This window comes from Acanthaster planci, linkage group LG15 (genome assembly GCF_054643075.1).
Source record: "Acanthaster planci isolate LZ-2023a linkage group LG15, COTS_SCS, whole genome shotgun sequence".
Taxonomy (NCBI): Eukaryota; Metazoa; Echinodermata; class Asteroidea; order Valvatida; family Acanthasteridae; genus Acanthaster; species Acanthaster planci.
In genome coordinates this window covers 11,956,689-11,982,221 of record NC_141791.1, presented here as the reverse complement: position 1 = coordinate 11,982,221, position 25,533 = coordinate 11,956,689, and the positions used below count along the sequence as shown (strand labels likewise).

The following is a 25,533-nucleotide window of genomic DNA, read 5'->3' as shown; positions in this document are numbered from 1 at the left end:
CTGAGGATTGAAGCTGCGTTTGGGGACTCTTTGCATGCTTTTGGAAGGAAGGGGAGCGAAACACATGTGTACATGTAGTCTTCGTGAAGTTTCCTTTATCTCATTTTTCAAAAAACGAAAAGGTTTTTGCTCCTTGGGGGTGGGGAGTGCCATGGTGCCCGTTGCCTCAATCCCTCCCCGGGGTGCACCATTGAGTTCCCTACAGGCATCCACTGTGCGTTGTAAGCGTGAAGAAACCTGCGGAGAGGAAACGTTACGTCTCCATTTGAGAGGCAGTCTGAAGCACAATTATCTCAGGTCAAAAAAAAGCCAGATTACGGTAGGAACTGGAGAACCTGTTGAAAGGTATCGGCTTGAATGGGACGCGCATATCACAGAATTCATGTGACGCTGTTCCAGCCTGACTTCCCACCTGTTTTCCTGCGTGGCGTCGTCAAACATCTGACCGTCCATCTCATTGTTGCTTCTTTCCTCCACAGGTGTCCTACCTGTCCTGCCTGTCCCAGCTTCAGCAGCTCTCAATCATGAACAATCCTTGTGTCATGATGGCTACCTCCTCATCGGACTTGTATCCTTGCTTATGCAATCACAGAACCCCCTCTGAAAAAAGCATGTCGCCATCTTGTGCACGTTGCCTTATTGTTTCCTAATATAGAATGTGTCGACAAGTTTTTTCTCAAAAGTTTTGTTGGGGTATCAGAACACTGTATTCTTCACAAGTACAATTTTGGCCCCAGCTACAGTAAGTAGATGTCATTGTTTGAAACCTCAACAAAGTTGAGCTATTATCAGAGTTCAAGAAACTTTGGAGTTACTGACCTTCCGAAGCAAACATTTGCCGAATAGAAATCAGGGGCAATTGTAGGCATGTCAGAGTATGTCAGAGTTTACCAGAAAGCTAGCTTCAGTGTGACTTTCATGCAGACTTCCAACCGAACAGTCTCCCCCCAAGGCACTGCAGTTTACTCAACCGTGATCCTGTCTCCATTGATGTGAATTCCCCGTGTCTACAGCCTCCCGGGGCTGATCAGAGGTGGCTTTTTCGGTGTCGGAACCCCGGAAGCCTGTGTAATGAATGAGTTTCCTTGACCTTTTCCTGCTGACCAGCTGTTTCGATTGCAGGCCCTACGTTATCAACTGGTGTTTGAGCCTGCGCATTTTGGACGGCTACGCTGTCACGCAGAAAGAAAGGTTAGTCAAGTTTAACCACCTGTGGGTATTCATTTATTTATTATTATTTTTTTTTAATCTTCAGACATAAAAACAATAAAAGTTATACAGGGGCTGTCTTGGAAATGCAAAAGTTAAAAAAACTGTCGTCCGAAGACAATAAATGAAATAAAATACAAAAACAGAAAACAACATCCCAAAACAAGTAAACAGAAAAAAATATTTAAATAAGCAAGTCAAAATCCTTAAGAACAGGAAAAAAAATAACCAGCAGAAAGTAAAAAATTAAACACTAATAGGAAAAAAAAAGAGAGAAATGAAACCATTTAAACTGTTTGTGCAGTTTGCAACCGGGGGAATGGTAATGTTTACTCAGGGGTCGACAGTCAGTTTTTTTACGCAGAGGCTAAAAACAGCTCCTGGCCTTTCAAATTTCAGGGGTTTTGGGGAGCTATGTCACTGAACCCAGGAGCTGTTTTTGGTAAAGTCATATTCGGCCGAAAAATAATGGTTCTGCTTTCAATTACATGGCTCTCAAAAATAGGGTCGGAAATTTTGGGGGGCAATTTTTCTGTGCTGATTGAATGGCATAATTGGGGACAAAAATTTCAAAAAATTGGTCTCAAAAAGTGATAAAAACTCAACTTAATCCTTGTAAAAAATTCTACAGTAGACAATTCACACAGTGCTGGTGAGGTAATGACGATGGCAAACTGGCCGACGTTGTCCGTGTATCGCGTGGGAAGCATCCGTGATGCATCCAACGGGCAGGCAATAAACCCTGTGCCGCGGCAGGATATTTTGTGGAAACACGCTCGCTTCAAGTGAGAGCAAAATCATCTCAAATTACAGGCCCGTTGTCTGACCAGAGACTGGGGGGGAGGGTTCGTCAAACCTGGAAGTGAATTTTTGGCACTGTGAACACCTATTTTTATATAAAGGCTTATCATAATGTGATTTGGAACACAACATAGAACAAGGCCCATGTTTGTCGCAAACCGAAGGATGCATTTAAGACTTGTAAGGCCCCTACTTCAGTTTTCAATATTCACGGCGTGTCGTAAATAGGCCTGGTATCTGAACTTGCTCGTCACCCAGCGCCCTGAATCGGGCACTGGGTGACAAGCGAATGATATGAACAGTATTATTTAAAAAAATCTCAGAAAAAAATCCCATAAAAGTTTCAGAAGTTCCAAAAAAGTGATAAATTCTAGTAAATCATTACCTCCACTCACCTAACAAAAATTGTAAAAAAAAAATATTTTGGGGTGCATTTCATTTTGCATTTCGGAAAAAGAAATCAGGCCGAAATAAAATGTCATCAGATCTTTGTAGCGGGAATATAAGAAATGGACATTTATGAATCAGAATATTTGGAGTTTGATTAGATTTTCGGGTACTTTCGGGTACGCAATCTTCCATTGTAACATGAAGCAGCACATGAACGAGTGTTCTCATTAAACCTAAACTTTTTCAAGTCCTCAAAATTAGCAATTCTGGCGGGCTGGATTAGTGTCCTTGCTGGGTGGGCCAGGCGGCAGTTCTTTTTTTGAACAGTAACAAAGACCAGTAAAATGATAAACAACATGGACTTACACAACCGTAAAAGACAAAAATGAATAGACAGACCACACAATTTGTGAGGTGTGAACGGTATTTACGCTGCATTTACAAGTCTATTCAGTCTTTCTGGACTGGTTTTCTTCATTTCCAACACGTGAGCAGAGCCAATGTAAACAGCAACCAATGAAAACATGACTGCCTTGTCCCCGCGCCCAGAACGCTGCACTGCTTGTACACGTGGCTGGCTGGCCGGCGGCGGCAGCCTGGGCTAGGCTGCGCTGAGGCATGGCTTCGCATTTAGTGACTGATTTCATTCTTCAAATGTTGCCGTATAAGTCGCCCGGAGTATAAGCCGCAGAGACATATTCATCATGAGAATCAATGTAGAAGCTGCGGCTTGCATTCTGAAAATTAAGGTATATTAAAGTTATAATTTATTTAAAACAAAAAACACCAACGAGCGGAACTCAGAAGCGAGGGGGGAAGTTCGTTCATACTCCGAACCCCCCCCAGCCTACAGGCCTGAATTAAACTCCTGAACACTGAGAATACATACATGTACATAGACAAGAAACCAAGTTCTGTGAATTAACTTGCAGAAATCCTCTTGCAACATTGACGTTTTTTTCGACCTGCAGCAGTAGGGCCAATGAAGCGTAATCAACTTGGACGTACATGTTTAGACTGGTTGGCACAATTCCATCACGCGTTCTTTGGCATGGGCGTGGCGCGGCGGGAACCAGCACAGCTTTGCTTTAAGGGATCGAGCTTTGCGCACAGGTTTCTCCACTGCAACATGAAAGGGGCCTGTGAAAAGAACAGAAGTTTCTTTTCAAAAATTGCAAATGTAAGTCAAAAAACATATAAAAACAGGCATTTTAACGTGACAAAAGGTTGTCAAACCTACCCTCACCACGGTTAATTTTTTGATGATTTCTTTGGAATAAAGTGAGTCATCACCTCAAAGAGGATCGGTAATGGTCTGGTGCTATTTTCAGTGCCTGACCTCTCCCTTTATTGCGGGTTACCATGTGCTAATAATGGTATGTCGGATGGAAAGCAACAGTACGCCTGCTTAATGTCGACCCCTGTTGACTTGAAATTTACATATAAATGGCAAACAGACAGTTAACACAAATGACAAAAGAATATGAACACAATAAATTAACACAATGGGTAGCATCATTCCGCAATGAACTCGTACGCGCTGCATTATTTTTGGCTGAAAATGTAAACTTTTTTAAAATGGCAAGATGGCATAACCACACTCATTCACAATGTTGGATTGCACAGAGACTGACCCTCGGTGGTCATTTGTTCCAGATTTGTGCCAAGTTCTTATCGCATCGTTGCTCCTCCGAAACTCTTGAAGTGATGCCATTTGCTACAATGCCGCTTGAGGGCTCCTTACTGTAATACTGAGCCCCCTCCCCCCCACGGACTATTGGTAGTTTAGGCCTCTGTGCGTGTGCAAACAAAGTAGCAATCACCCAAGCATGGGGACTAGTACAGTTGTCATCTGCCGCACAGAATTTGCCAAAATATATTGAAACATCCTCCGAACGGGCACGGAACATTACTGCATGTTTACATGTCATCTGGTCTGAAGTGGTTTCCAGAAAAAAAAGAGAAACTCTTCCGCTTTGAATTGACAGCGGCACCACCGTGTTTATGTGCACCTTACAGTGGAAATGGAAGCTAATCCCACTTAATTAACTTGCGACATGCACTGTAATGATTTTCTTGCCATTTGTATGACAGCTCCACCCACCTGCTCCTTAATTTGTTTCGCCTCCCACGACGAGGATTTTTTCGTTTCAATTGTAAAAATTTGGAGTTTCCTGTTGCATATCAATTTAAGGGTGCTTGGAGGGCATAAATATGCTTAGAAGTTTGGGATTTTACACCGTAGATAGATCATTTCTGACCGATCCCTTAAAAAGATGTCAGACATAACTAGGCCCTCCATTGATTGAAATGTGACACCTACCTTGTGCTGTGGGTACGTCCGTGCCACAGCATTATTCAGTGTGTCGCAACAGCTCCCTTTCATGAAACCTGCCTGTGCAGTATGCATGTCCAAAGACACATGTTCCCTTTACAGTAAAGATCTTGCAATACTGTATTCACAGCTTGGCTTTGTGACTGGTGTCAGTTTTCACTGGTAGTCTGTGCCCACTATTAAAGTACCCTTACCTGGGGCTAATGAGCTGACCGTATAGCACCCTCGTCAGTTCACACACAAAACCCGTATTTAGTCTTCCACAGTATCTTCCAAGACATGTTTCCTTTTAGCAGCAAAACTTGGCCCCTTGGCAAATTAAATTTTCCCTCTCCAAGTTAAAAGAAATCATGTCAGATTGACAAAATCATTCTGGCTGTCCAAATTTTACAGAGCTCCACCTTCATGAAGTACACAGGCTTCACTGTAACAGCCTAACTATTGTAGAAAAGAATTTTTGTCGTAACTTTACCCCTGTCCTTACTTTTCCCCCTCCAACTGTATCTTAACAAAAATCACGTTGTTAAATGAAACCATCTTAGATCATCTAGGCTCGTCAGCTTACATAATGGCTTTGGTCACTACTGAGGCAAGGAGTCTTTCAATTGAAAAGACTTTTTTTCTCAAATCAATCAGGGAAGGATCTTGAGCAATTGTCATGCCCCGTTAAAGTCAGCTTGTCCCAGAGTTGGCAGACAGGAGGCAACCGAAATGTTGCTACCTTCTGGACCTGCACGCTCCAGCAGCGCGTTCAGGGTGCTTCCATGGAAAACAGAAGTGCAGTTTGCAGAGCAAATAATAGGAAATTAGTCTGGGGGAAGAGCTGGATGACCAGAGAGGAAGCAGAGGAAGGTTGCCGCCTATGGTCCTTGGATTACCCTAGAGTCTGGGACCCAGACCTCAATTTTTAATTGGACTGCCCATTTCCATCTGAGCAGAATATGTTGCTCAAAAGAATTACATTTGTGTACACGTATTAACAAGAACCAGACTGTGGATTGAAAATTTCAGTGATGGTCCCCAAAACTTCTTAATTTTCATCAATGGAGTAAGTAGAACCTGAGTTACTGCCTTATCTCAATGGATCTTCATCCATGCAGATCTTCAGTTGTCAGCAAATTGCATGGACTTGCAGCCTGTTTGTTAATATTCCGCAAAATGTGTCTACGCATGGCTCAGTTTAGCAGGTCCACAATTAAGTAATTGGCTCCTGGTACCCGTGAGTGCCTTTTTAGGGCACTGCTTGATCCAACCCTAAGCAAAGGGATATTGGATACATAGTGATATGTGATGAAACTGGGATGGAATAAACAATTAGTTATGCCAGTAATTAAATTAACACTCAAATAAGACAGTGGGACAGTAAAATTTAATAAAAGGAATTTGCTTTAGATTTTGGAATGGACTGTATAAATATTCGTAGATTTTTGTACCAATTAAAGAATGTTTTCTTTGGTTCAGTTTGAAGGGAGAGTGGTTGTACAGCCAGGGCAAAGGTCGTTGGTTCCACCCAGGTCAGCATGCTCAGCTGGTGGAGTATCTGAGCCACACATGCCCACTGACCAATGAAACAGAGGTGAGTCTGTCATCTCGGTCAATCTTGTAGAAATCCCCATTTTCAAAGTACCCTTTAATCCAAACCGTGCTCCACTGTATTGCCCGTGGTTAGAAACTGCACCCAGAAGGTCAGGGTTGATGTCACTGTTTGCATCTTTTGGTGAGTTGTTTGCTACACATTATATGGTGGTTTGTCATTACATAGGCTGCATCCGAATCTGTTGTCTAGAGCTAGGTCTACGTCTTCCCTCCATCAGAAATGTGTGGAGACGGGTAGACAATAGACCTAGCCGTAGCTCTGGAAGCTCGTTTCGGACACGGCCTCTCTGTTCTGAGATGACCTCGAACAGACTTTTGCACAACAGAAACAGTCGACTCCTTTGACTAAATCAAGCGCAGGCCGACGCACAAGTCTTTGTCACAAGGAACAAGAAAAACAAATGATGACAGAAAGCCTTTGTTACCATTTGTACAGCTCCTTACTTGAGACTGATGACTTGCGAGAGAATTTCAGTCGACGTCAGAGGACGTGACTTTCACATCCTCAAAACAAACTGTGCTGGCAGTTTTGTGATAACGCCAAACACAGATTTTCCCTTTGGTTCAGAAATTCAATTTCCAACAAGAGGCTGATTTCTGCATTGCCTGTCCCTGCACCTCGTCGATATATCACATCCTGACGAAACAGATACACAGGCAAAGCAGAAAAAGCCACCGCTTCCGATGATTCAATTACATCCAGCAAGTCGGGCGTGAAGATGCACGGCCGCCTCGCAAAGAGTGCATGGCATCAAAGGGCACGAAATGTCACACAAGCCTAATCCTCAATTATCCTCCCAGTCCGCTCCGCCCCTCGTGGGTGTCAGTGCTAACCCTAGTAGGACACTCCTTGCTGCTCTGAGGTCAAGGTTCAAAGTCACTATGCTGCCAAGCCGAAACCATAGCTCAGCAGTCCCTGCTTTGCCAAAGAAAAAAGCTTGCACGAATGACAAACCCCGCACACAATAACATACCGGTAAATGTACTTGCGCAGAACTGGACCAGATTCTCATCACAGGTCAGAAATGTGTGCCTTCAGTGGCACGTTTTGAAAAAGAAATTCCAGCTCCATGTAATGTCTTGACTAAAAGACACCAGTATTAAACGCCGTTGTCCCACGCCATGCCTCTCCTCGCCCTCCTGAATCTTAGCTAAACTGCTGCAAGATATCATTCTGAAGGTTATGGTTTGTTACTATGGTTTGTTACTATGGTTTGTTACTATGGTTTGTTACTATGGTTTGTTACTATAGTTTGTTACTATGGTTTGTTACTGTGGTTTGTTACTATGGTTTGTTACTATGGTTTGTTACCATGTATTCGCAGAAGACCAATATTCTAGGATCTCGATTCAAATTATTTCAGAGTTGCGTTTCGAGTTTTGCCCAACTTCAGCATCCATCTGATGGCAGCTATGCAATGTTGCACACTGATTAAAGAAGGCAAGCATGTGTCTTTTGTCAAAAAGAACCGAACTACTAACTGCAATTTCCACAACTCCGTCTTTAGACACGTCGTTGGAAATGGCCCCCTTTCACTGCTTTCTTCACAGTGACAGCTTGCCCGGAGAATGAGTTCACAGGGAGCTTAGTCCCATAACTAATGTATTCTTTTAAACCGAGTTGTCATGCTTTTCAACAATAATTTCATCAGTTACTTCATGGACAGCTGCAAATGCGGAACTGTACCTTTAAAATTTGTCTCCTGGAACCCTGCGATAGCTTCTCATGTATTTCTGCTCTGTTAGTCTCAGATGGCGATGAAAAAGATTATATAAGGATTTATCACGAAGAGAGCTTGAATGATTGAGATGAAATTTAGAGAGGTCTGTTTCTCATGTCAACTGTTGCCCTGCTTAGTTAAAAATAAACCCTACTGCTGAACAGATTGATGAAATCCCCCGTCCAGGTCCCCTCAGATGGCCCTGAGGGGTCAGCAGGCAGGACATTGTTATCGTTAGCGTGCAGCCAGGATTCCCCTTCCTCTGCTCCCCCACTCTGGTTGATGGCATCACGGCATCCGCCACTGAGGATCTCTCAGTCAGCACTCATTAAGGGGCCGTGTGGCACGGGCCGAGGGGTCTCGCTTCCTGTCGCTGCGGCCCCCTGGCTCTAATCCGGGCTGGCAGAGTTTGGCGACACTCGACTCGGAGCTGTCTGCTCTATCATCGACCTTCACTAAATACGCATCTACACACAGAGGTTATTGATACAAGTATTCTTTTGGGTTGAGTGTTTCTGTGGCTAGTGTATTTTACAAATGTGATGATTGAGAGCCCCAAGCTGGGCTGAGAAGGCGTGCAATTTTCCCAGCAACGCAAGCTCCTTTGGTGGGAACTTGTTCTTCACCGGTTCACCAACGACTATGAAATGCATGCCTTACGGTTGCTTGCCTACCAACAAAATGAAGACTTCTGACCAACATGGCTGTTTTCAACTGATGAGGGGGTGCTTCTGCTCAAAGCGGATTATTGAAAAGTTTTTGGAAAACCTCAATCGTGTTGGTTCAGTGCGTCCAGCTAGTGAAATGCACAAGAACCTTCCCTTCTAACCCCTTTAAAAAATCCCCAGTTAACAAATCTCCCAAACCTAATACCCCAAACCTGCTGTGGACATGTACATGTAGGAACATGTACAAAAGCTCCGTGTCCTCATACCTTGCACTCCCGTACAATTTCCATGAATGCTCTCTACCTCTTACATACATGCATGTGCAGATGTGAAGTGCACTGAAGATGTGTCTGTGGAAAGACACATTAACCCAGAACCTTTTTTTTTTCAGCATTTTTGTCAGCAACTGTCCGAAATCATGTAGAATCAACTGCATTCCTGGATACTGCAGCATTCTCCAAAAAACTCCATTCACGGTTCGGAGCTTATGGTGTAGTTCTCTCTGGAAGACAACCGGTTGTCAGTGGAGGTATTCATCTTCGGGCCTTTAAGAGGGTTGCACCTTCATCCGCCGTTGGAGAAATTACATGTAAAAGCAGTCTGCTTTGAAAAGATCATTTGACAGATGTCAGCAGCTTTTGTACTGTTCGTTCTGTGACTCGTCCACCAATTTTCCTAAAAGGCCAAATGCCTGTGTTTGAGAGTTTAACAAAGAATTAGTCCCTGACCTTTTCTGCGTCTTCTTCAGCACCTGTTGTTCATGCACGACTAGATGTACACAAACACAGGGAACAGCCCCCCCCCATTCTATCAGAGCTGACATGAGTATGGGATTAGGCATCGAAGCACAGCATGGCATTAAAACGTAGGGCAGCCCTCAACCACCTGTCAGGACACCCTGTCAGGATACCTATAAATACGTCGGGTGGTACACACACATACCAAATGAAGCTTCACGGTTTCGGGGCATAGTGCCTGAATTATTTTCTGCTTCCTTCTTCTTCCTTTTTTTCATGTCAAGAAAGGTCGCCAAAAAGTCTTCACGCAAAGATTTTACGCAGTGGTTTTAAGACACGCAAATGTGGCTGACCCTTTTTTTTTTTTGCAAAGTCTGGGCAAGCCAGTGTATAACGTGTTGAGTTGGGAGTGGCGAGAATCAAGCTGATTCAAATGGCCTGTTGTCGAGGTTTTATCCCTGTGTTGTCCTTAACATGGTTCTGTACATGTATCCATAAACATGTAGAATTTTGAGGGTTAAGTTACACTAATCGCCCTTGCGTGCATTTGTAGCCTCAGTTCAAATGACAAGCCTATAAGCTTTGGTACTTAAATACCTGTAGACTTGGCACTGGGTATATTGAAAAATGTAAATTTAGTTGTCATTATGTGAAAAATCCAATTAATGATGGAACAGAAACGAGCAAAGATTTCAAGTTATCTTTTTGAAATGTTTCTTCACATCATACTGGTCAATTTCTTTATTGTAATGCGGAGTTTGGGACTTTGGGAATACATGCTTACATTTTTTTAGTAAAATGTTTGAATAACACTTCCTGTATGCATAGCTGCAGTCTAAAGAGGACGAGAAACTGGTCAGGGTCCTGAAGCAGCAGCGACTGCACCAGAAGCAGTTACAGCAGGGCCCCACCCAGCCACACCCTACACCCCCCGAGCACCACCACCCGCACCGCTCCCCACAGCAGGCCCACCACACGCCAACCCCCACACACCACAGGCCGCGGTCCATGGCAGCCTCGCCAATCAAGCACTCGCCTCCGAAGAGTACCAAGATCCCGGCCAAGAATGCTTCCCCAAAATCGACGGGCGTGCCCGCTCCCGTCTCCCCATCGCCTCAGGGCCCGGCGGACGGGCGACTGCCGGGCAAGGCTGCTTGGGATTCGGGCCACGTGCAGTTGACCCTCAAACCAGCCTCAACGGAACGAGAGAGCTTGTTGGACATGGTGTTGCAAGATCTTGAAGGTATTCTACCAAGGACCATTTTGATATAAATATCTTCTTAGTGTCAACCAATGAAGCAATTTTACTGGAAAACTTGGCGAACTCAAAACCTCTACCGTTCTTGGGGCCAGTTAAATACTCTTTGTACTTAACACGTGTAATTTCAAGGGGCATCAAACCACAGTTTGCAAGTAGTGTTTTGGCTCAACTGCCCTGAAGCATTCAAAATGTTCAAAAAATGGTGGAATTTGTAGAAATCGGGAAAGGCACAATTTTATTACGGAGCAGTAATGGTTGGAGCAACAGAATGTGAAATGAGAAACTGGCTTTATCCACAGTGTTTGATGTCAGTTGAGAGATAAACAAGGCCGGTAGTTTCAGTGATGCCACCATGTTGAGTTTTGTTTTGACAGATGAGGAAACTATGAGTAACAGCAGTCAGTTGGCCTCTGAGTCACTGTACTTGCCAGTCACCAATGAGGCCACACCTGGTAAGACCCCTGACCAGCGCCCTTCCACTGCCCCTCCCCACAACATCCCCTCCCGCGATGTAGACATGGCTAGCGATGCGGTGTCTCAACGGCCTGCAACAGCCTTCACCCCGGATCTGGTGCCCACCCCAGGAGGTCACAGAGACATGTCAGGTCTTCGGGGCCAGGGTCACGATCCCTATTTGAACGCCCATGAACCCACCACCGGCATCAGCAAGTATGAGGCCTACGACAGCCGGCCCGTCAAACCCCTGAACAAGGAGAAGGTCCCAACTGTGAAACTGACAGCCCACGTCTCTGCCAGCCCCAAGATGGCCCGCAAGACGAGGTCCCAGGGCAAAACTTCCAATCCAGGCACCCCCAACCCGGGGACACCCACTCGCCACCGATCACCCAACAGGGAAGGCCCCAAGAAGGAGGATCTGTACAGCAGCGCAGAGCTGAAGCGAATCAAGGAGATTGCCAACAGCCGGAAGATTGGGAAGACTCCGAACGCATCATCTACCCTGCTCACCCCATCCCTGTCTCCGAACACCAAGCAGAGCAAGAAGAGGGATAGGCGGGGAGTCGCGGTGGAAAGATCCGACCCCAGGGATCACCAGGTTGAAAGTCAAGCCAGACATCAGCCTCAGGAGTTGGGCGTGGCATTGCCTCAGGACATGGGTGTGGCATCCCCTCAGGAGGTTGGAGTACCATCACCCACTCAGGATGTTACCAGAGATATTCATTCAGAGAATGCAGCCAGAAGTAAGAGGTGAGGCAAGAATCCCTATGTTGTGTCATTGGAACAGATCATGGTTTAGCTTGTGGCCTGTAGGAAAACATTTCTGTGCGGCCTTTTTACGAATTCTGGAACTTCAATTCAATTTCAAAACAAAAATCCTTGTGGAATTTTACTGTCTTCATTGATCCTTACTCCAGTTTTATTTTACAGATATAGGTATCGCACCTCTGTTTGAACATAATTATTTAAAAATTTCTACCTGGGGAATCAAGAAGACAGTGTAATATTTGGGGTTTTATCCTTTTTACTCCTACCTGAAATTTATAGCCAGTTGGAAGAGAATTAAACCATGGAGAATGCTTTACACTCTCTGAGAGCAGGTTTCAAAAATGCAGACAGCAAGAATTTTAGCATGTTAAGGGTTGTTGTCCCTCCCCTCCACCCCCTTCCCCTTCACTAGTTCCGAGCAAGAAGAAAAGGCAGCCGTCAAGATCCAAGCTTTCTGGCGCGGCCATCGAGCCCGACGGCGCGACCCCGTGGTTGTCGACACCCGCAATGCCATCCGAGTCCAGCGGGTGGACGACCACATCAAATTCCTCAACAAAGAGCTGGACAGGTACCATTCTCTGCCGTTAGTTTCATCCTTGGAGGGACCACTTGAATCCATTTTCCATTTGTTGACTCACCAAAAACAATTGGGTTCTGCGATGATGTGGTCCGTGGTGCTTTGGACGCCTGAGAAGGCTTATGGTGCCAGCGGTAGAGATGAAGGTGCGATGCGCCCTCAAGGGTGTACAAAATCCACAACCACATACCTCAGCAGACAATAGTTCTTTTGTCATGCCACAGTCTTGTTTTTCACCGAATTTTGAATAACAGAATTAAATTCAATAATGCCTTTTGAGAATGATAATTTTTGGGAGTTTTTTGACACCTTTTTCATAATAATGTAGGCAAATGACTGACGGACCTGAAGGACAAACAAACTGTTGCTTGACCAGTAAGACAAAGTTTGGGTGAAGCAATGCCTTTTCAAACTGAAGTGTTTTGCATTCTTTTTTAATCAAGGACAAGGCAGTTGTACGAGCAGGAAAAACAACTGCGTACTCTGCAGATGGAGGCGTTGAAACTGCTGTGGTCTCAGGTAAGTGACCCTCTAGGGTGTGGCTACAGAGAGGGTAGTTCGGGGCAAGCTGTACAAGAGCTTCCAAGATTTTATCGGATACCTGAACACCTCATGAATGATAAGTTCTCGCAAACTTGGAAAGGAATGGACAAGGGATTACTGTCAAGTTAAAGATTCTGAAGGGTACTTTAGCACTCTGCTTTGTCATTTAGCATAGTCTTCCACGTCTCAAACCGGTGGCTGTTCATTCTCAGGTTAAGACACTGCATGACTGGAAGCATGACATGGAGGTCAAAGAGGAGAGCCGGTCGGGCCGGAGGCAGACCAGGAGCGTGGCCACCTCACCGCTCTTTGCCGAGATTAGCGAGGGAGGGCGGGCGTTTGTGTTCCCCAAACCCCAAGTGGCCAGCCAGGTGGAGGCCGGCCAGGAAAGCCTCCAGCACCAGGTGAGTCCGGCCAGCAACGGCAGCGGTTCCATGAAATGCTGCCCACTTCTCCTTGAGGCAGCTTTGGGCAAGTTTGGGTGGCAACCATCTCTCGACTACAGGTTGATTTTTGCCTGGTGCACAGGGCCTAATTCCACGGCACTGCTAAGTAAAGCGTACAATTTTATGCACATAGAGTTCGTGCATATTTCATGAAGACCGTAAGCAGTGAGCACAGTGGAAAGCATGCTTACCTCAGTAGAAAAATTTGCTTAACTTGGTGACTCTCTGGAAATCTCTGTTCGTGCCCGTGCAGTTTTTGTGCTAAGCATGTCATATGCTCCCATTGAAAATCCTCATTGTTGAGCCAACTTTTTGGGCTGTGGTTATCAAAAAATTTCAAAATGATAAGCAGAGACGTGAAATTGGGCACTGATCATATTTTGTGCACAGCCAACAAAAGGTAGTGCCTCGAACTTAACCTTTCTTTGCCTGTCCAGAGTTATACTGGCTAACAGTGCCTGGAAAAAAAAAGAACTCAAAGAAAAAGTCCTGGAAGTTTATTTTCTATTTCAAGAAATGGAAAAATCATGGACATTTGTGAAAACAACATAGGTCGTAAAGAATCAGGGAGCATTTTAGGACAGATAATGCAATTCTGTGCTGAATCAACATTGCAGAATACCCACGCTGAGATGATTAGTAATTCTGAAGTGCAATGATAGAAAGAAGCCTTTTGAACTCTCTTGTTGGTTTCAACAACAGGTGAAGAGGCTACAGGAGTCTATGGATGCCATTGTCAGCCTCATAGCAGCCGGTGGATTGCATGATGCACAGTCTTCAAACCAGCCGCCGCAGTCACCTTCCCCACTTCGCAAAATCAAAAGACCGCAGGTAAACCCTTATTGCAGTATTGTCAGGTGTATTTGAAGTGACTCCTGTGATGTGCATAGAAAAGAAATGATTTTATTTGTTTGTCCTGTTTCTTTGTCAGACTCTCTCATCGCCACGTGATTCAGAAAGTTCCAAACCAAAGCCAAGCAAGCCAGAGAACTTGCGCACTGTGCTGCGTTCGGACACCAGCCTCTCCCTGAGCTGGGAGCCCTCAACTGTCAGTGAGGCGCCACTGTCCTCTGGAAACACTTCAGAACTTTCCATATGTGGCTATCGGCTGTATGTCAGCAAGGATGAGCGCCCTCTGGAGACGATTGAGGTGCCAACTTGCCAAGCCATATTAGGTGGACTGTTGCCAGGGATGTACAGGTCAGTCCGCAGATCAATGTGGCAAATAAATTTTGAACATGCTGTATCTTAGGATGTCCAAATCTCAGTAAAATATATTCACCCCAATCCCTACTCTCCCATTACAGATACACAGCAAATGCAAATACAAGATTCCCCACCCATCCCTGTCACACCCCTCTCATGCCCACAGGTATATAGGAAACAGAATTTTGGGCATAATTAATTCCCTACTTGCTTTGAACTGTTGAAAAAAGTGTTTATTATTTATTTTCTCAAGTAAAAGGGAAGCAAATTTTAAGGTGTTGCCAGTTCCAGTTTCCGTGTTCATTTCCTAATATTTCATGAATGCCACTTCAGGAAACCTGTCAATTGATTTCATGGAGAACCGCACTTGTGAAGATCAGAACCACCTGCCATTGTTTCAGAGTGATCATTTGAGAAAATATTTGGAAGAATTCCTCCAATCTGATTAGGGAAATCGACTTATCTTGAGGTTTATCTTGATACCATTTGCATTTCAGTTGGTTGTGTTTGAAGAAACAGAGCATTAAGAATGGAGTGTGGTATTTGGATCGTGTGCATAGGAATCACCCTTTGCATTCAGCTTTATGCATTTTGGAAATCTATTTTGTAGAAAGTAGCGGTGGGATGACAGAATCCTAACGTAAAGTGGTTGTGTGACTTTAGGAGCTTGGCAGGGTTCATTTGTGGGAATTTCTAACTTGCAAAGTTGTATTTATTAACCTTTGACTTGGGCAGATTTGCTGTACAAGCCTTCACGACAGCCAGTGAAACGTCAGAGGAGTCAGATGCTGTCTTTGTTGGCATTCCTCCAACAAGCGAGTATGCTGAACCCAGCAAGACTGGAGATGCATGGGCTGAGGCTGAGCAACGTGTAGAAGGTGACATGGAGGATGCTGGTGAACGCGTAGATGGTGCTGTCACCAAAGATGACATCAGCACACAGCAACATCTGGAATTAGAGTCTGACGATGTGGAAGGCCAAGACACCCTTGATGATGCCCTTTGCAGTAGTCTGCCTCCATCCCCAGAACCGCCCCTCGTCCAATCTGTCATTGATGACTCCCAGATTGAGAGTATAGCCGCCTACACCGTTGCTCGGGAGATGAGCCACGCTATCGTTGAGCAGGCCTTGCAGGCAGCTCTGAGCGGGGTTGGCTCGGCAGGAGATGGGTCTGTTGGTGCTCACCTACCCAGAGATGATCCAAACGGGGATAGCTCATCAGGGGATGGGAACTCAGGAGACGGGGGAGGAAAAGGAGCAGTAGATGAAGCATCCAAGAGTCCAGGTACTGAGTCATCCCAAGATGGTAGCTCCTTTAACAATAAGGCTGACATTACTTCGGTGCAGCAGCCTGTAGATCACAGTGTTTGCCAGTCGATTGAAAGTGTTCAAGCTGTCTTGGGTGCCGATGTCTTGCCTGCATCTCAACTGAGTGCCAGTCACGTTATCGCAAAGGATGATGGTGAGGAAGGTGATGATGAGGTCTTTTTGTTTGTAACGCATGACCAGAAAACCATTCCCAAATTCCCTCAGAGGGACCAGCCGAAGATGGCATCCGGGATAAACCCTCAACGTCAGCAGCTTCAGCAGGGACACAGCTCTGTCGATGGCCATGAAGGCGTGACCTACAAGGGCGACCTGTACTTACCTGTCTTCAGTATCGAAGGGCCCAACCAGCTCAGCTCAGCCAAGAATTCAGCATTCTCAACTGCCTGCAGTGTTCTGTCCATCAAGAGGCGAGCCACCGATCCTGTCAAGACGCAGAGTATGCAGTCCCCTGCCAGCCCAAAGACACGCTCTCTCCGGTCAGCTGATAACCCATTCCGAGGTGCCCGGGAGGCCATGAGGAACTTGTTGGTGCGGGACCACAGGAGCCGGAGCCCCTCCCCAAAGAGACCCTGCAAGCAGCGGTCGCAGTCCCACACCGACACAAAGCACCAGAAATCACCAGAGCTCCGCGAGCTCAAGCTCAAACCCAGCAAGCTGGCTATCAATTTCTCACCATCGCCACTGGACTCTTTTGCTATGGAACAATTCAATGCTATCAACTTTGATGACCGTCCAAAGAGTACCGAACTGGACGCTTTAAATTTAGAGCTCTCATCATTGAAATTAAGTAAGGAGCATCTCAGGCACAACAGCTCTGTAGGGCTAAATGAGGTATCGAGGATAATGAGTAGTATTGAAGCAGATCCAAACAATGCCTCTTCTATGAATGAATTCGACAGGCCTCCAAGATTCCTGCGGCTGGCATCCCCAGAAGGGAATGAGGACAGAAGCGCCGATTCAGGTCTGCCAGGTTCCGTGGAGCAAAGCCAGTCCGAGGACTCCAGCTTTCATCCATCCCCAGCGGTGACTGCCGGTGACCAAGACATCGAACCAGCTCCTGGTAGGAGGTTCGTCAAGAACGGTTCGTCACACAAGAAGAACGCTCCTGCTGGTGCAGCCAAGCAGATCAAGGACACCCACCCTCCAGACCCCTCCCAAGAGGCTGCCAGGGCAGGCCGGAGGAGCCCCACGAGTCTGGGGTCACCCGGCAAGAGCAGGCTGCCCAGGATGTTCTGTGGGATCCCTGAGCCCAGGGCAAGGTCAGCTTCTCCATCTACCAAAATGGTATCTCCAAAGAAGAAGACCTCGCATTTCTTCAGCAGCGGAAAGACCAAGGCAGACAAGGTAAATCCCAATTGCTTTCTCACAACTAACACCCTATTCTCATCTGTCCAGAAATTCAAAGCATGTATTTGGTGTAGAAAATTTCAGAATCTGTGTACACTTAAGATGGTTTTTGGTGGTGGTTTCTGTCATGTTGGCCAAACGAAAGATTGAATTTAAACGGAGGTACAAATTCTGGCATTTGGACTTACATATACATGTACACGTATGGAGGGACAGTACTCACGGACATAACATCACCTCCTCTGGATGGGAATGACTTACATTCAAGACAAAGTCTCAAGTTATCTGACTTTGAGTTAACAAGAGTTTACTGTATTTAGAATGGAAGAGATGGCTTGTTTCCCCCCCCCAGCTTTTTTAAGATAAGAACTAATCAAGTGCCGATAAGAGGTGGAGAGAGAGAATTAGCTGTACAGGTGCCCAGTATCTATGGTCAAGTTAAAAGCAATTTTGAGTTATATCTTACTAGAGTTTATTATAATCATGAAACAAATTACATGTACATGTATATAGGGAAGCTGACTAGGTGCTTATACATGTAAGTGATTCTAAAGATGAACGTAGAAGTTAGATGGAGCTGGAATTGAACTTGTCGCCTCCAGAATACTGTACCAGTGCTCCACTAACTGAGCTATCCAGCCCTGTGTTATTGGCGCTTCCCATTTGTCAGTGTCTCTGTTCATGTCCATGTTTACTATAAACGGAAGGGGTGGCTGGACCTGCCTCCCTCCATCCCACAGCTTTTTTCAGGAAGCAAGATTACATGCAACTAGCAACCCCCCCCCTCTTCCTCTTGGAAGTACCAGCCACAACCAAAATAATGAAAGCAAAACAAACAATCCAGTTCAATTTCTTCCAGTCACCATTTTCAGTTTTTTAAAATTTTAATCCATTGCCATGCCGTCACATTATAACGATATGTACATCAGCTCGAATGACTCATGCGCAATGCACGTTTGTCGCTCGAAACAGTTAAAAATTTACAACTTAAAGCAGACATAAAACTACGGCACGTACATTTTTCACATACACCACGAACCACAGTGACCTATTTACTGTTTGCGTTCAGAGATCATATACTTGAATTGCAGTAAATTTCAAAATTATTGTACATCCAAAATAGATTTTGTTGTTCTTACTGTTAATTTTTTGGCTTTAGTTCATGTCTAGTGAATACATGTAGGTTATCCTTCATTTCTTAGTTAAATTATATTACACACCGAATTGAATACTCTGGGTTTTTAGCATAATACTTACATGTAGATGAAGAGTTCATGTCACAATTTACGCGTACAGTCACATGTATGTAAATTACCGGTATAACTGCCATTTTAGTTAAAATTGATGGAATTTGTACTAAAATATACACATACATTTTACATGTTTGTGCTGTACCACACCCAAACCGAAAAAAGTGCCAGCCACAATGTTGCCAATATTGAAGGGTTTGGCACTGTGCATCGTGTAATTAAGCGATTGCAGAAACTTACCGCGCACACATACAATGATTTGTCAGGTTGTACGGTGCTTGTGAGTGCAAACGTGTACCTCTGCAGAAAGCAAAATGAAAGGCCATAATGCAAGGCAGTCTTGTCTTCAAAGCCTTTACTGGGGGGTCACGTTTATACATGTAGCCATCATTTGTTTGAGATTTGGGTCACATTTCAATAAAACCGGATCACCCAAATAATGTGAGGGACTCAGAGGTCAAGAATTGTCATCCACGTGGACTGATTTCGCACCGTAACAAGCACAAGTTTCTGGTCCCACGGTAAGACTTTTTCTTTACCTAGCATTCAGTGCACGTCACTGAGATGACTTCCATTATGTAGTGATGCAGGGTACATGTACATAGATGTACATGTGTATACCGTACTTGTATAATACCACATGTAAATGTACATGTATATGGTTGGTACGTACAGCGACATGTACATGTATGCATACCGGAAGGTGGAAAGGCATTTCTCATAGATACACCAACTTTATCGTCTAGTTTGGGTTGAAAGATTGCATCAGTCACCATGTACAGTGGAAGTAAAAGTTTACCTCTGAATTTGATGCCCGTCTTTTTCCTTCACTTTCTGGACCTCATATCCAGCAGTCAAAACTAGTCTTTGTTTTTACTTGGTAGGAATATTAATTAATTTAAGTACCGATACGTGTAGAGCATGGTTTTCTAACTAAGAATCACGTTTAGATTGAACCCTTGTTGATAGGGCATGATTTGAGTCTGCTGTCATCATGTCTACAGTACATGTACATGCACCAATCAGAAACAAATGATGTACCAGTACCAGTGAAGTCGTCTGCTGATGGTTCATTCCAACTCGCCACAATGTAGGCCGGTCAGCGGCAGATATCACATTCTGCCTGCAGGCCCATGTCAAAATGTGGCACAGAATTCAGGTTTCCAAACATTCCTGTGATTGCTCGGATGAGCGGTCTGACAACTGAGACCCATCCCCGGGAATTACCGCTTTGCAATATGAGGACGATGTTGACCGATCTGCGTACTCTTTCTATTGATTACCGTGCCGTGCAATATTGGCCGTCGGGGCTTTCCATAAATAAATAACCGAAGCATCAAGATCAATTTTATACACACGTAACACTTTTCACACCCACAAAAGTGGGAAGAAATCCCTTTGATGGGACATCTGACGCTTTGTTATTCCTGCCACGTTCATCATTATGGACATCTTCCGAAAGACGTCACCAAAAATTAAACCCTCCCCCCCGGAGCTTTCTAGGTTTTTTTCCCCTTGCTTGTGCCAACCCGCGTTCATCTTCTGGCCCGGTCTTCCTGATTGTAACCAGCTCAACCCGTTGACATTTGCTGTCTCGGGTCCTCTGTTTCATTTTCTCTCTTTCCAGTCTGCTTTTGAGTGGAAGTAGCATGCCAAACGTGATTCCGCTGGTCGGCATATTGAAACAGCTTTGCGTGAGCAGCTTTGCAAACCCTGAGTCGTCTTGTTCTTCTCCGCCGCCCCCTCTTTCCTTCCTTTCAACCCCCCCCAACAAAAAATTTGCAGGCTAATTTGCACATCCACCAGTCTAAACACGGCATGTGCGTGGACGTGCATGCTGATGGCCCCCTTAATTTCTTGCGTGTAAAGTGGCGCGGTTGCACAAGGACGATTGTTTGATCATCTTCCCCGTAATGGTTGATTCCACTGTTTAATTTTTTTCTCTCTCTCATTTAAGTAGAATGCTACTGGCATTATTGAACATGTTCATCTGCTCAGGCACAAGATATCCTGAGAATAGCCTGCCCAGCACCAACAGGATGTTAGCGCATGGATTTCAGCCAGAGGGTTGTCTGGGTGTCTTAGAGATATCCCGTTTAAATGTAGACCTTGTCATTTTATACGGCACAGGTGTCATGCGCAGAGAGTTCTTAGCCATCCAGTAAACACATGAGTTCTTATTTTCAAACAGAAAATGGTAACATTTCTTTGTTCATTGAGGGAGAAATCTTCCTTTTTTTTTAGAATCTCCACACCCACAATTAATTTATCTGTTCTTGTCCGTAGAATCTCCACACCCACAATTAATTTATCTGTTCTTGTCCGTAGAATCTCCACACCCACAATTAATTTATCTGTTCTTGTCCGTTATCTTTTCTCTTTATTCCAGTGGCAGTTACCCGTTTGCTTTTTTAAAATCCTACCAAGTTGCACAGCATTTGAAAACAAATCATAATGGTACGTGCACCGATTTTTGTGAAATCATCGCCCAACAAAACTTGCTCTGTATTACCCCACAGGGTTGGGTTTTTCGGGACACTGCTAAAAACCGTTGGCAGATACCGTTTACGGTAAAAAGATTCACTTTTGAGCAAGGCATGTCTTGCACACGTCTCAGTGTGCATACATGTTTATGTTACACGTGTGCACTTGTTACAGTAGGTGCAGGGACATACATGTATATACAAATACACCTGTACATTTCACCTGTTTAGTGAGGACCGAAAGCATTGTAGGGACAGAGAAGTGTCCCCACAACTCGGTCCTAATATGCCTAACAAAAGAAATTACCCCACTCTATGCAGTGAAGGCTTGCCCTTGTGGGTGGGCACATGGCCATCCGAGAACCTTTCACTGAATATTTGTCTGGGCAAACTGCTTTTTCGGAGCAGACTAAAATCAACAAAGAAAAATAAGGTATTCCCACATCCCTTAAAATTCAAAACTTAAAAGCAATGAGGTAAGACTGGTTTGACTATTAGAGATCTTCTGTCAAATCTGTGACTTAAATTTGCGACTTTCAACATGTACAGTATAGTTTGTCATATTTACACAATAGAATAGAATACATTAAAATACTGTCTGGACTGAATTTCTTACAAATATTGGGTCATTTAACTTAAAATTTTGTACCTGTATGTGATTAACTAAAATTAAAGTTTACATATTTGAAGTGGTGAAAATGCTGCAGTGAAGGGTTTTTGTCTGAAAGTATACCTGGAGTTAAAGTGTGTAGGTATTTAAGTTTGACCGATACCTGAATTTTATTGTCTAGACCTTTACTAATAAGTATACATGTATGCTTGACCGGCCTTAACATGAGTTTGAGGCCGTGTCCGAAACGGGCTTCCAGAGCTACGGCTAGATCTATTGTCTACACGTCTCCACGCATTTCTAATGGAGTGAAGACCTAGACCTAGCTCGAGACAAAGGATTCGGATGCAGCCTAAGACTGGTTCAGGAGAATGGATATGGCCTGCGGCTCGGGCATTACCAGTGTTCGTTCTCCTGAGCCGGTCTTAAACTAACCAACCAAGCACATAGATATTCCCACTCACAAATACGGTTTTAGTCAGACAAAAAAAATGAACATACAGGTATGATAAATTCCCAAGGATTTTGTTCGAGAATTTTACATTTTATTTTCCCAAACACCCCCCATCCATTTGATGGGATATTCCTTGTGCAAGTAGTCTAGAAGAATATCCTTATATGGACTTGCGCACTTGGCGAGTTCCACGCGCACATTGTTGAATAGGAAACTGTCTGAGGTACTTATGAATATTGAATAACAGATTTGGTCAGAGGAGATTGATGTAACAGCAGACGAATAATGTCAACAAATTTTACCCAAGTTAAATTCAAGTTCAAGAGCCTTGTGCAGTTGTGTGCAGTTTGTCACAGAGGTGTTTTTTAGCCTTCTTTCAATTCTTGTGATGACCGTAGTTCCTGTGACTCAGCTCATTTCAAACAAGGGAAATGCGGACGAAGCATGCGAGAGAACGAGGTGTGCCTAAAACGGCATTAACATTTTGCCTTACAAGTGATGATCCAACCATTAGTGGGTCGTAAATGTTCCTCCCTGTTTCGAACAAAACCTTTTGTCGAAATCACCATTACCATGGCTGGCAATGTGGAACCTTTTAGTCAGACACTTTCTGGATTTGAAATGTACATGCAGGCCCTTTTCTTTCTTCCTTTTTTGGTAACTTCCACCAAGTTCAGGGCCTCACCTTTTGAATACATTGCCAACTGACATCAAACATTTATCTGAGAAAGGGGAAAAATACCATTCACTTAATTGAAAATTTTCATTAAAATCAAAGACACGGAAATGATCAGAATCCCAAAATAATTTAGCCAAAAGTTTTCTAGCCCCCACACACAGCACATAACACACACTACAGACTACGAGGCGCGGCATCGTTAATAGCCTAAGTCGATGTTGAACATGCTCATGCAGCAGTCCACCTTGATCTTGGTCCGCTGGATGGGCTGGGAAGGGTCGACCACCGGGATCACCACGGCATCCACCAGCCGCTCCCGAATCTCGCAGGTTACGCCCTGGATGATCTGCGACTCCTCGTACAGGCAGCGCTCCTCCAGAAACCACTGCTCCAGGTTGACCTCGGGAAACTGCGATCAAGAAACGACAGAAAATATGCATCAATTCGCTCATACTTTTTATCCTGGGTGTCACTTCAGTGCCTGCTCGAAGTTGACACATGTACGTGTATTAGAAGGTATAAAAAAAAACCTGGAAGTGTGTGAAGATGGCGATGCAAATTTTAAGGAATTGCACACCACAGAAATTGGTTATGAGAAAACTATTAATTAACAGTTAGTAAAAGATGTTTCCTGGCCAAACATCGTACAAGTAGATGTACTGTTTGCGAATTCTGTTGATTTTTTTGCTTAGTAGATTTAGACAATCTGATGAGGCCCTACATGTACATGGTGACACATTAAGCGGTATTGTACAGAACATTGTACGGTGCATGTACATTTATATAAGCACGTACTGGTACATGCACAAGAACTCGAGTACATAGTTGTTAAGCATGGATTAGATTAAGGTAACAGGTTGTAGCTGTAACAGGTTGCATAGGAAGCCTTTCTGTGCTCAGGGGCTTTTAGCCTTCAATATCAACTTCATGGAAGTAACCCCTCCAATTTCTTGGAGCTGACAAAGCAGAAGGCACTGTTTGCATGCTTAGCAAGGATCCCCTCATCAGAACCAGCCGCATGTATGTGTGTACACTTTGGTTTAGGGACTTGTTTGTCCAGTGCAAATGTTTTTTTTCTTTTCTTTTCTTTTCTTAGTAAATATCTAAGGCTGGTGGCTTCATGATATTGGGCCCTGGTCTGTCTCCTAATTTGTTTGCTGTGAGCATGGAACACTGGCATTTTAAGTGCAGGTACTGTATCTACCCAGTCACACGTTAACGTAAAAAAATATCTTCCGCTGTTTTGCTTCACGCTGATACAAAGTGCCTTATTAATGAACCGTTTACAGTTCCATTTTGAGAAAGAGCCAGAAAATGATGCATGCTGAACCCCCCCCCCAAAAAAATGAGTAAACATTTTGCTTTCAAGGCTGAACTGTTTTGTGGGCTTTTTTGTGAGAGGAATCAGATTTGGCAAACGTGTTGCTCAGTCAGCCGGGACAGGCCAAACACGGTAATGAGAAGTCTCAACACAATCAGAGGCCTTGTTCAAATTCCAGTGATATTTGGTCTTTTACCAGAAGATGGATCAGAGGAGGGAAATTACCGATAGATCCTTTTTAAATCCCGTCCCGCTTGGGGACCCCAAGAGACAGCACTTGCACTATGCGAGTGCCCTCTATTAAATTGGAGCATCCTTTTGGTTCCATAGGGCATCCAAAGATGGCCTTGCCGCCGCATTTTTGCTTTCCCTAATTCTGCCCTTGGTGAGATATTTCCCAGAAGGACGTTATTTTGGCAGATCACAACTGAATGAATAAAAAACATTGTCAGTGATTTTCAGTCGCAGGCCCCTCAAACAAATCTTACACAAGTTAAATCAATCTGGTTTGTCTTTTTACAATAGGTTTAACAAGGAAAAGACAAAAGAATGCAGAACACAATATCTAATCAAAAAATTGAGTACAGCTATTCCTAAATCTGAATGTAATTTTTAGGACTTGGGTTCCATTCTTTTCTGGAATAGTTTTAATTTCGTCACATTAATGCAATATGCTGGTTTAAAAATACTTGTTTGGTATTTGGTCAGTCATTTGATCTGAGTTGAAAATAAATTTATCAGTAGCAAAGGTTAATAGCAAAGGTCTGTGGTATTCATTTCAAGAGAACACTGACTGAACCAAAAATATTTACTGTAAATGGGGTTTGTTAAACTCTGTGCCATTTACCCTTTATGGCGGTGCTTGGTATTTTCTATAGAGAGTGTTGTTTCTATCTTTGTACTTCTTCTTCTCCAGCTGATGAAATACACTGTGTCAGATTTGAGTTAAACGGTCACAGGTTCGTACCTGAGTACTTACTGCTTTTCATAAATTTCAACATATGAAATTTTTGAGGGTTGCGTTCTTTGTTTGGGTTGGAAAATTGGAAAGAATTTGCACTTTTAGCCACGCTCACGTGTAGATTTGATCAGTTGCACGTGTCAGCTCCGCCAACAATTTTCCCACAAATCATGGTGCGCTGGTGGGTACATGTATTCCCCCACTTTCTGTGTTCATTTCTGTGATCAGAGGCAATTTTAATACATGAAAATGTTCATCTTCACAAACCACTGCTTGAATTTTAGCATTTTGCATGGCTTCACATCAGGATTACTACTGAGAAAGCAATACTGTATAATTGTCTCTGCAATTGAAGATAATATTTCACAGCAAAGACTGTGGACG

At 44.1% G+C, this 25,533-nt stretch overlaps 2 protein-coding genes across 4 annotated transcripts in view; one reads left to right on the top strand and one right to left on the bottom strand.

The window, feature by feature from the left end:
- LOC110981464 (uncharacterized) overlaps positions 1-25,533 on the top strand; it is a 79,242-nt gene that overhangs the window by 18,031 nt on the left and 35,678 nt on the right. For 2 of the 3 annotated variants that reach the window (XM_022239053.2, XM_087146400.1), the window contains exons 6-16: positions 480-568; positions 1,108-1,191; positions 6,197-6,311; positions 10,286-10,700; positions 11,093-11,924; positions 12,355-12,510; positions 12,963-13,038; positions 13,275-13,466; positions 14,211-14,339; positions 14,440-14,708; positions 15,450-17,388. In XM_022239053.2, coding sequence (XP_022094745.2) covers positions 480-568; positions 1,108-1,191; positions 6,197-6,311; positions 10,286-10,700; positions 11,093-11,924; positions 12,355-12,510; positions 12,963-13,038; positions 13,275-13,466; positions 14,211-14,339; positions 14,440-14,708; positions 15,450-17,388 — 4,296 coding nt within the window. The remainder of the gene's footprint in view (positions 1-479; positions 569-1,107; positions 1,192-6,196; positions 6,312-10,285; positions 10,701-11,092; positions 11,925-12,354; positions 12,511-12,962; positions 13,039-13,274; positions 13,467-14,210; positions 14,340-14,439; positions 14,709-15,449; positions 17,389-25,533) is intronic. The other variant, XM_087146401.1, reaches the window with a different exon arrangement.
- Positions 18,236-25,533, bottom strand: part of LOC110981465 (uncharacterized) — a 28,358-nt gene continuing 21,060 nt past the window's right edge. Inside the window, exon 3 of the mRNA XM_022239054.2 lies at positions 18,236-23,276. Coding sequence (XP_022094746.2) covers positions 23,067-23,276 — 210 coding nt within the window. The 3' untranslated portion in view covers positions 18,236-23,066. The remainder of the gene's footprint in view (positions 23,277-25,533) is intronic.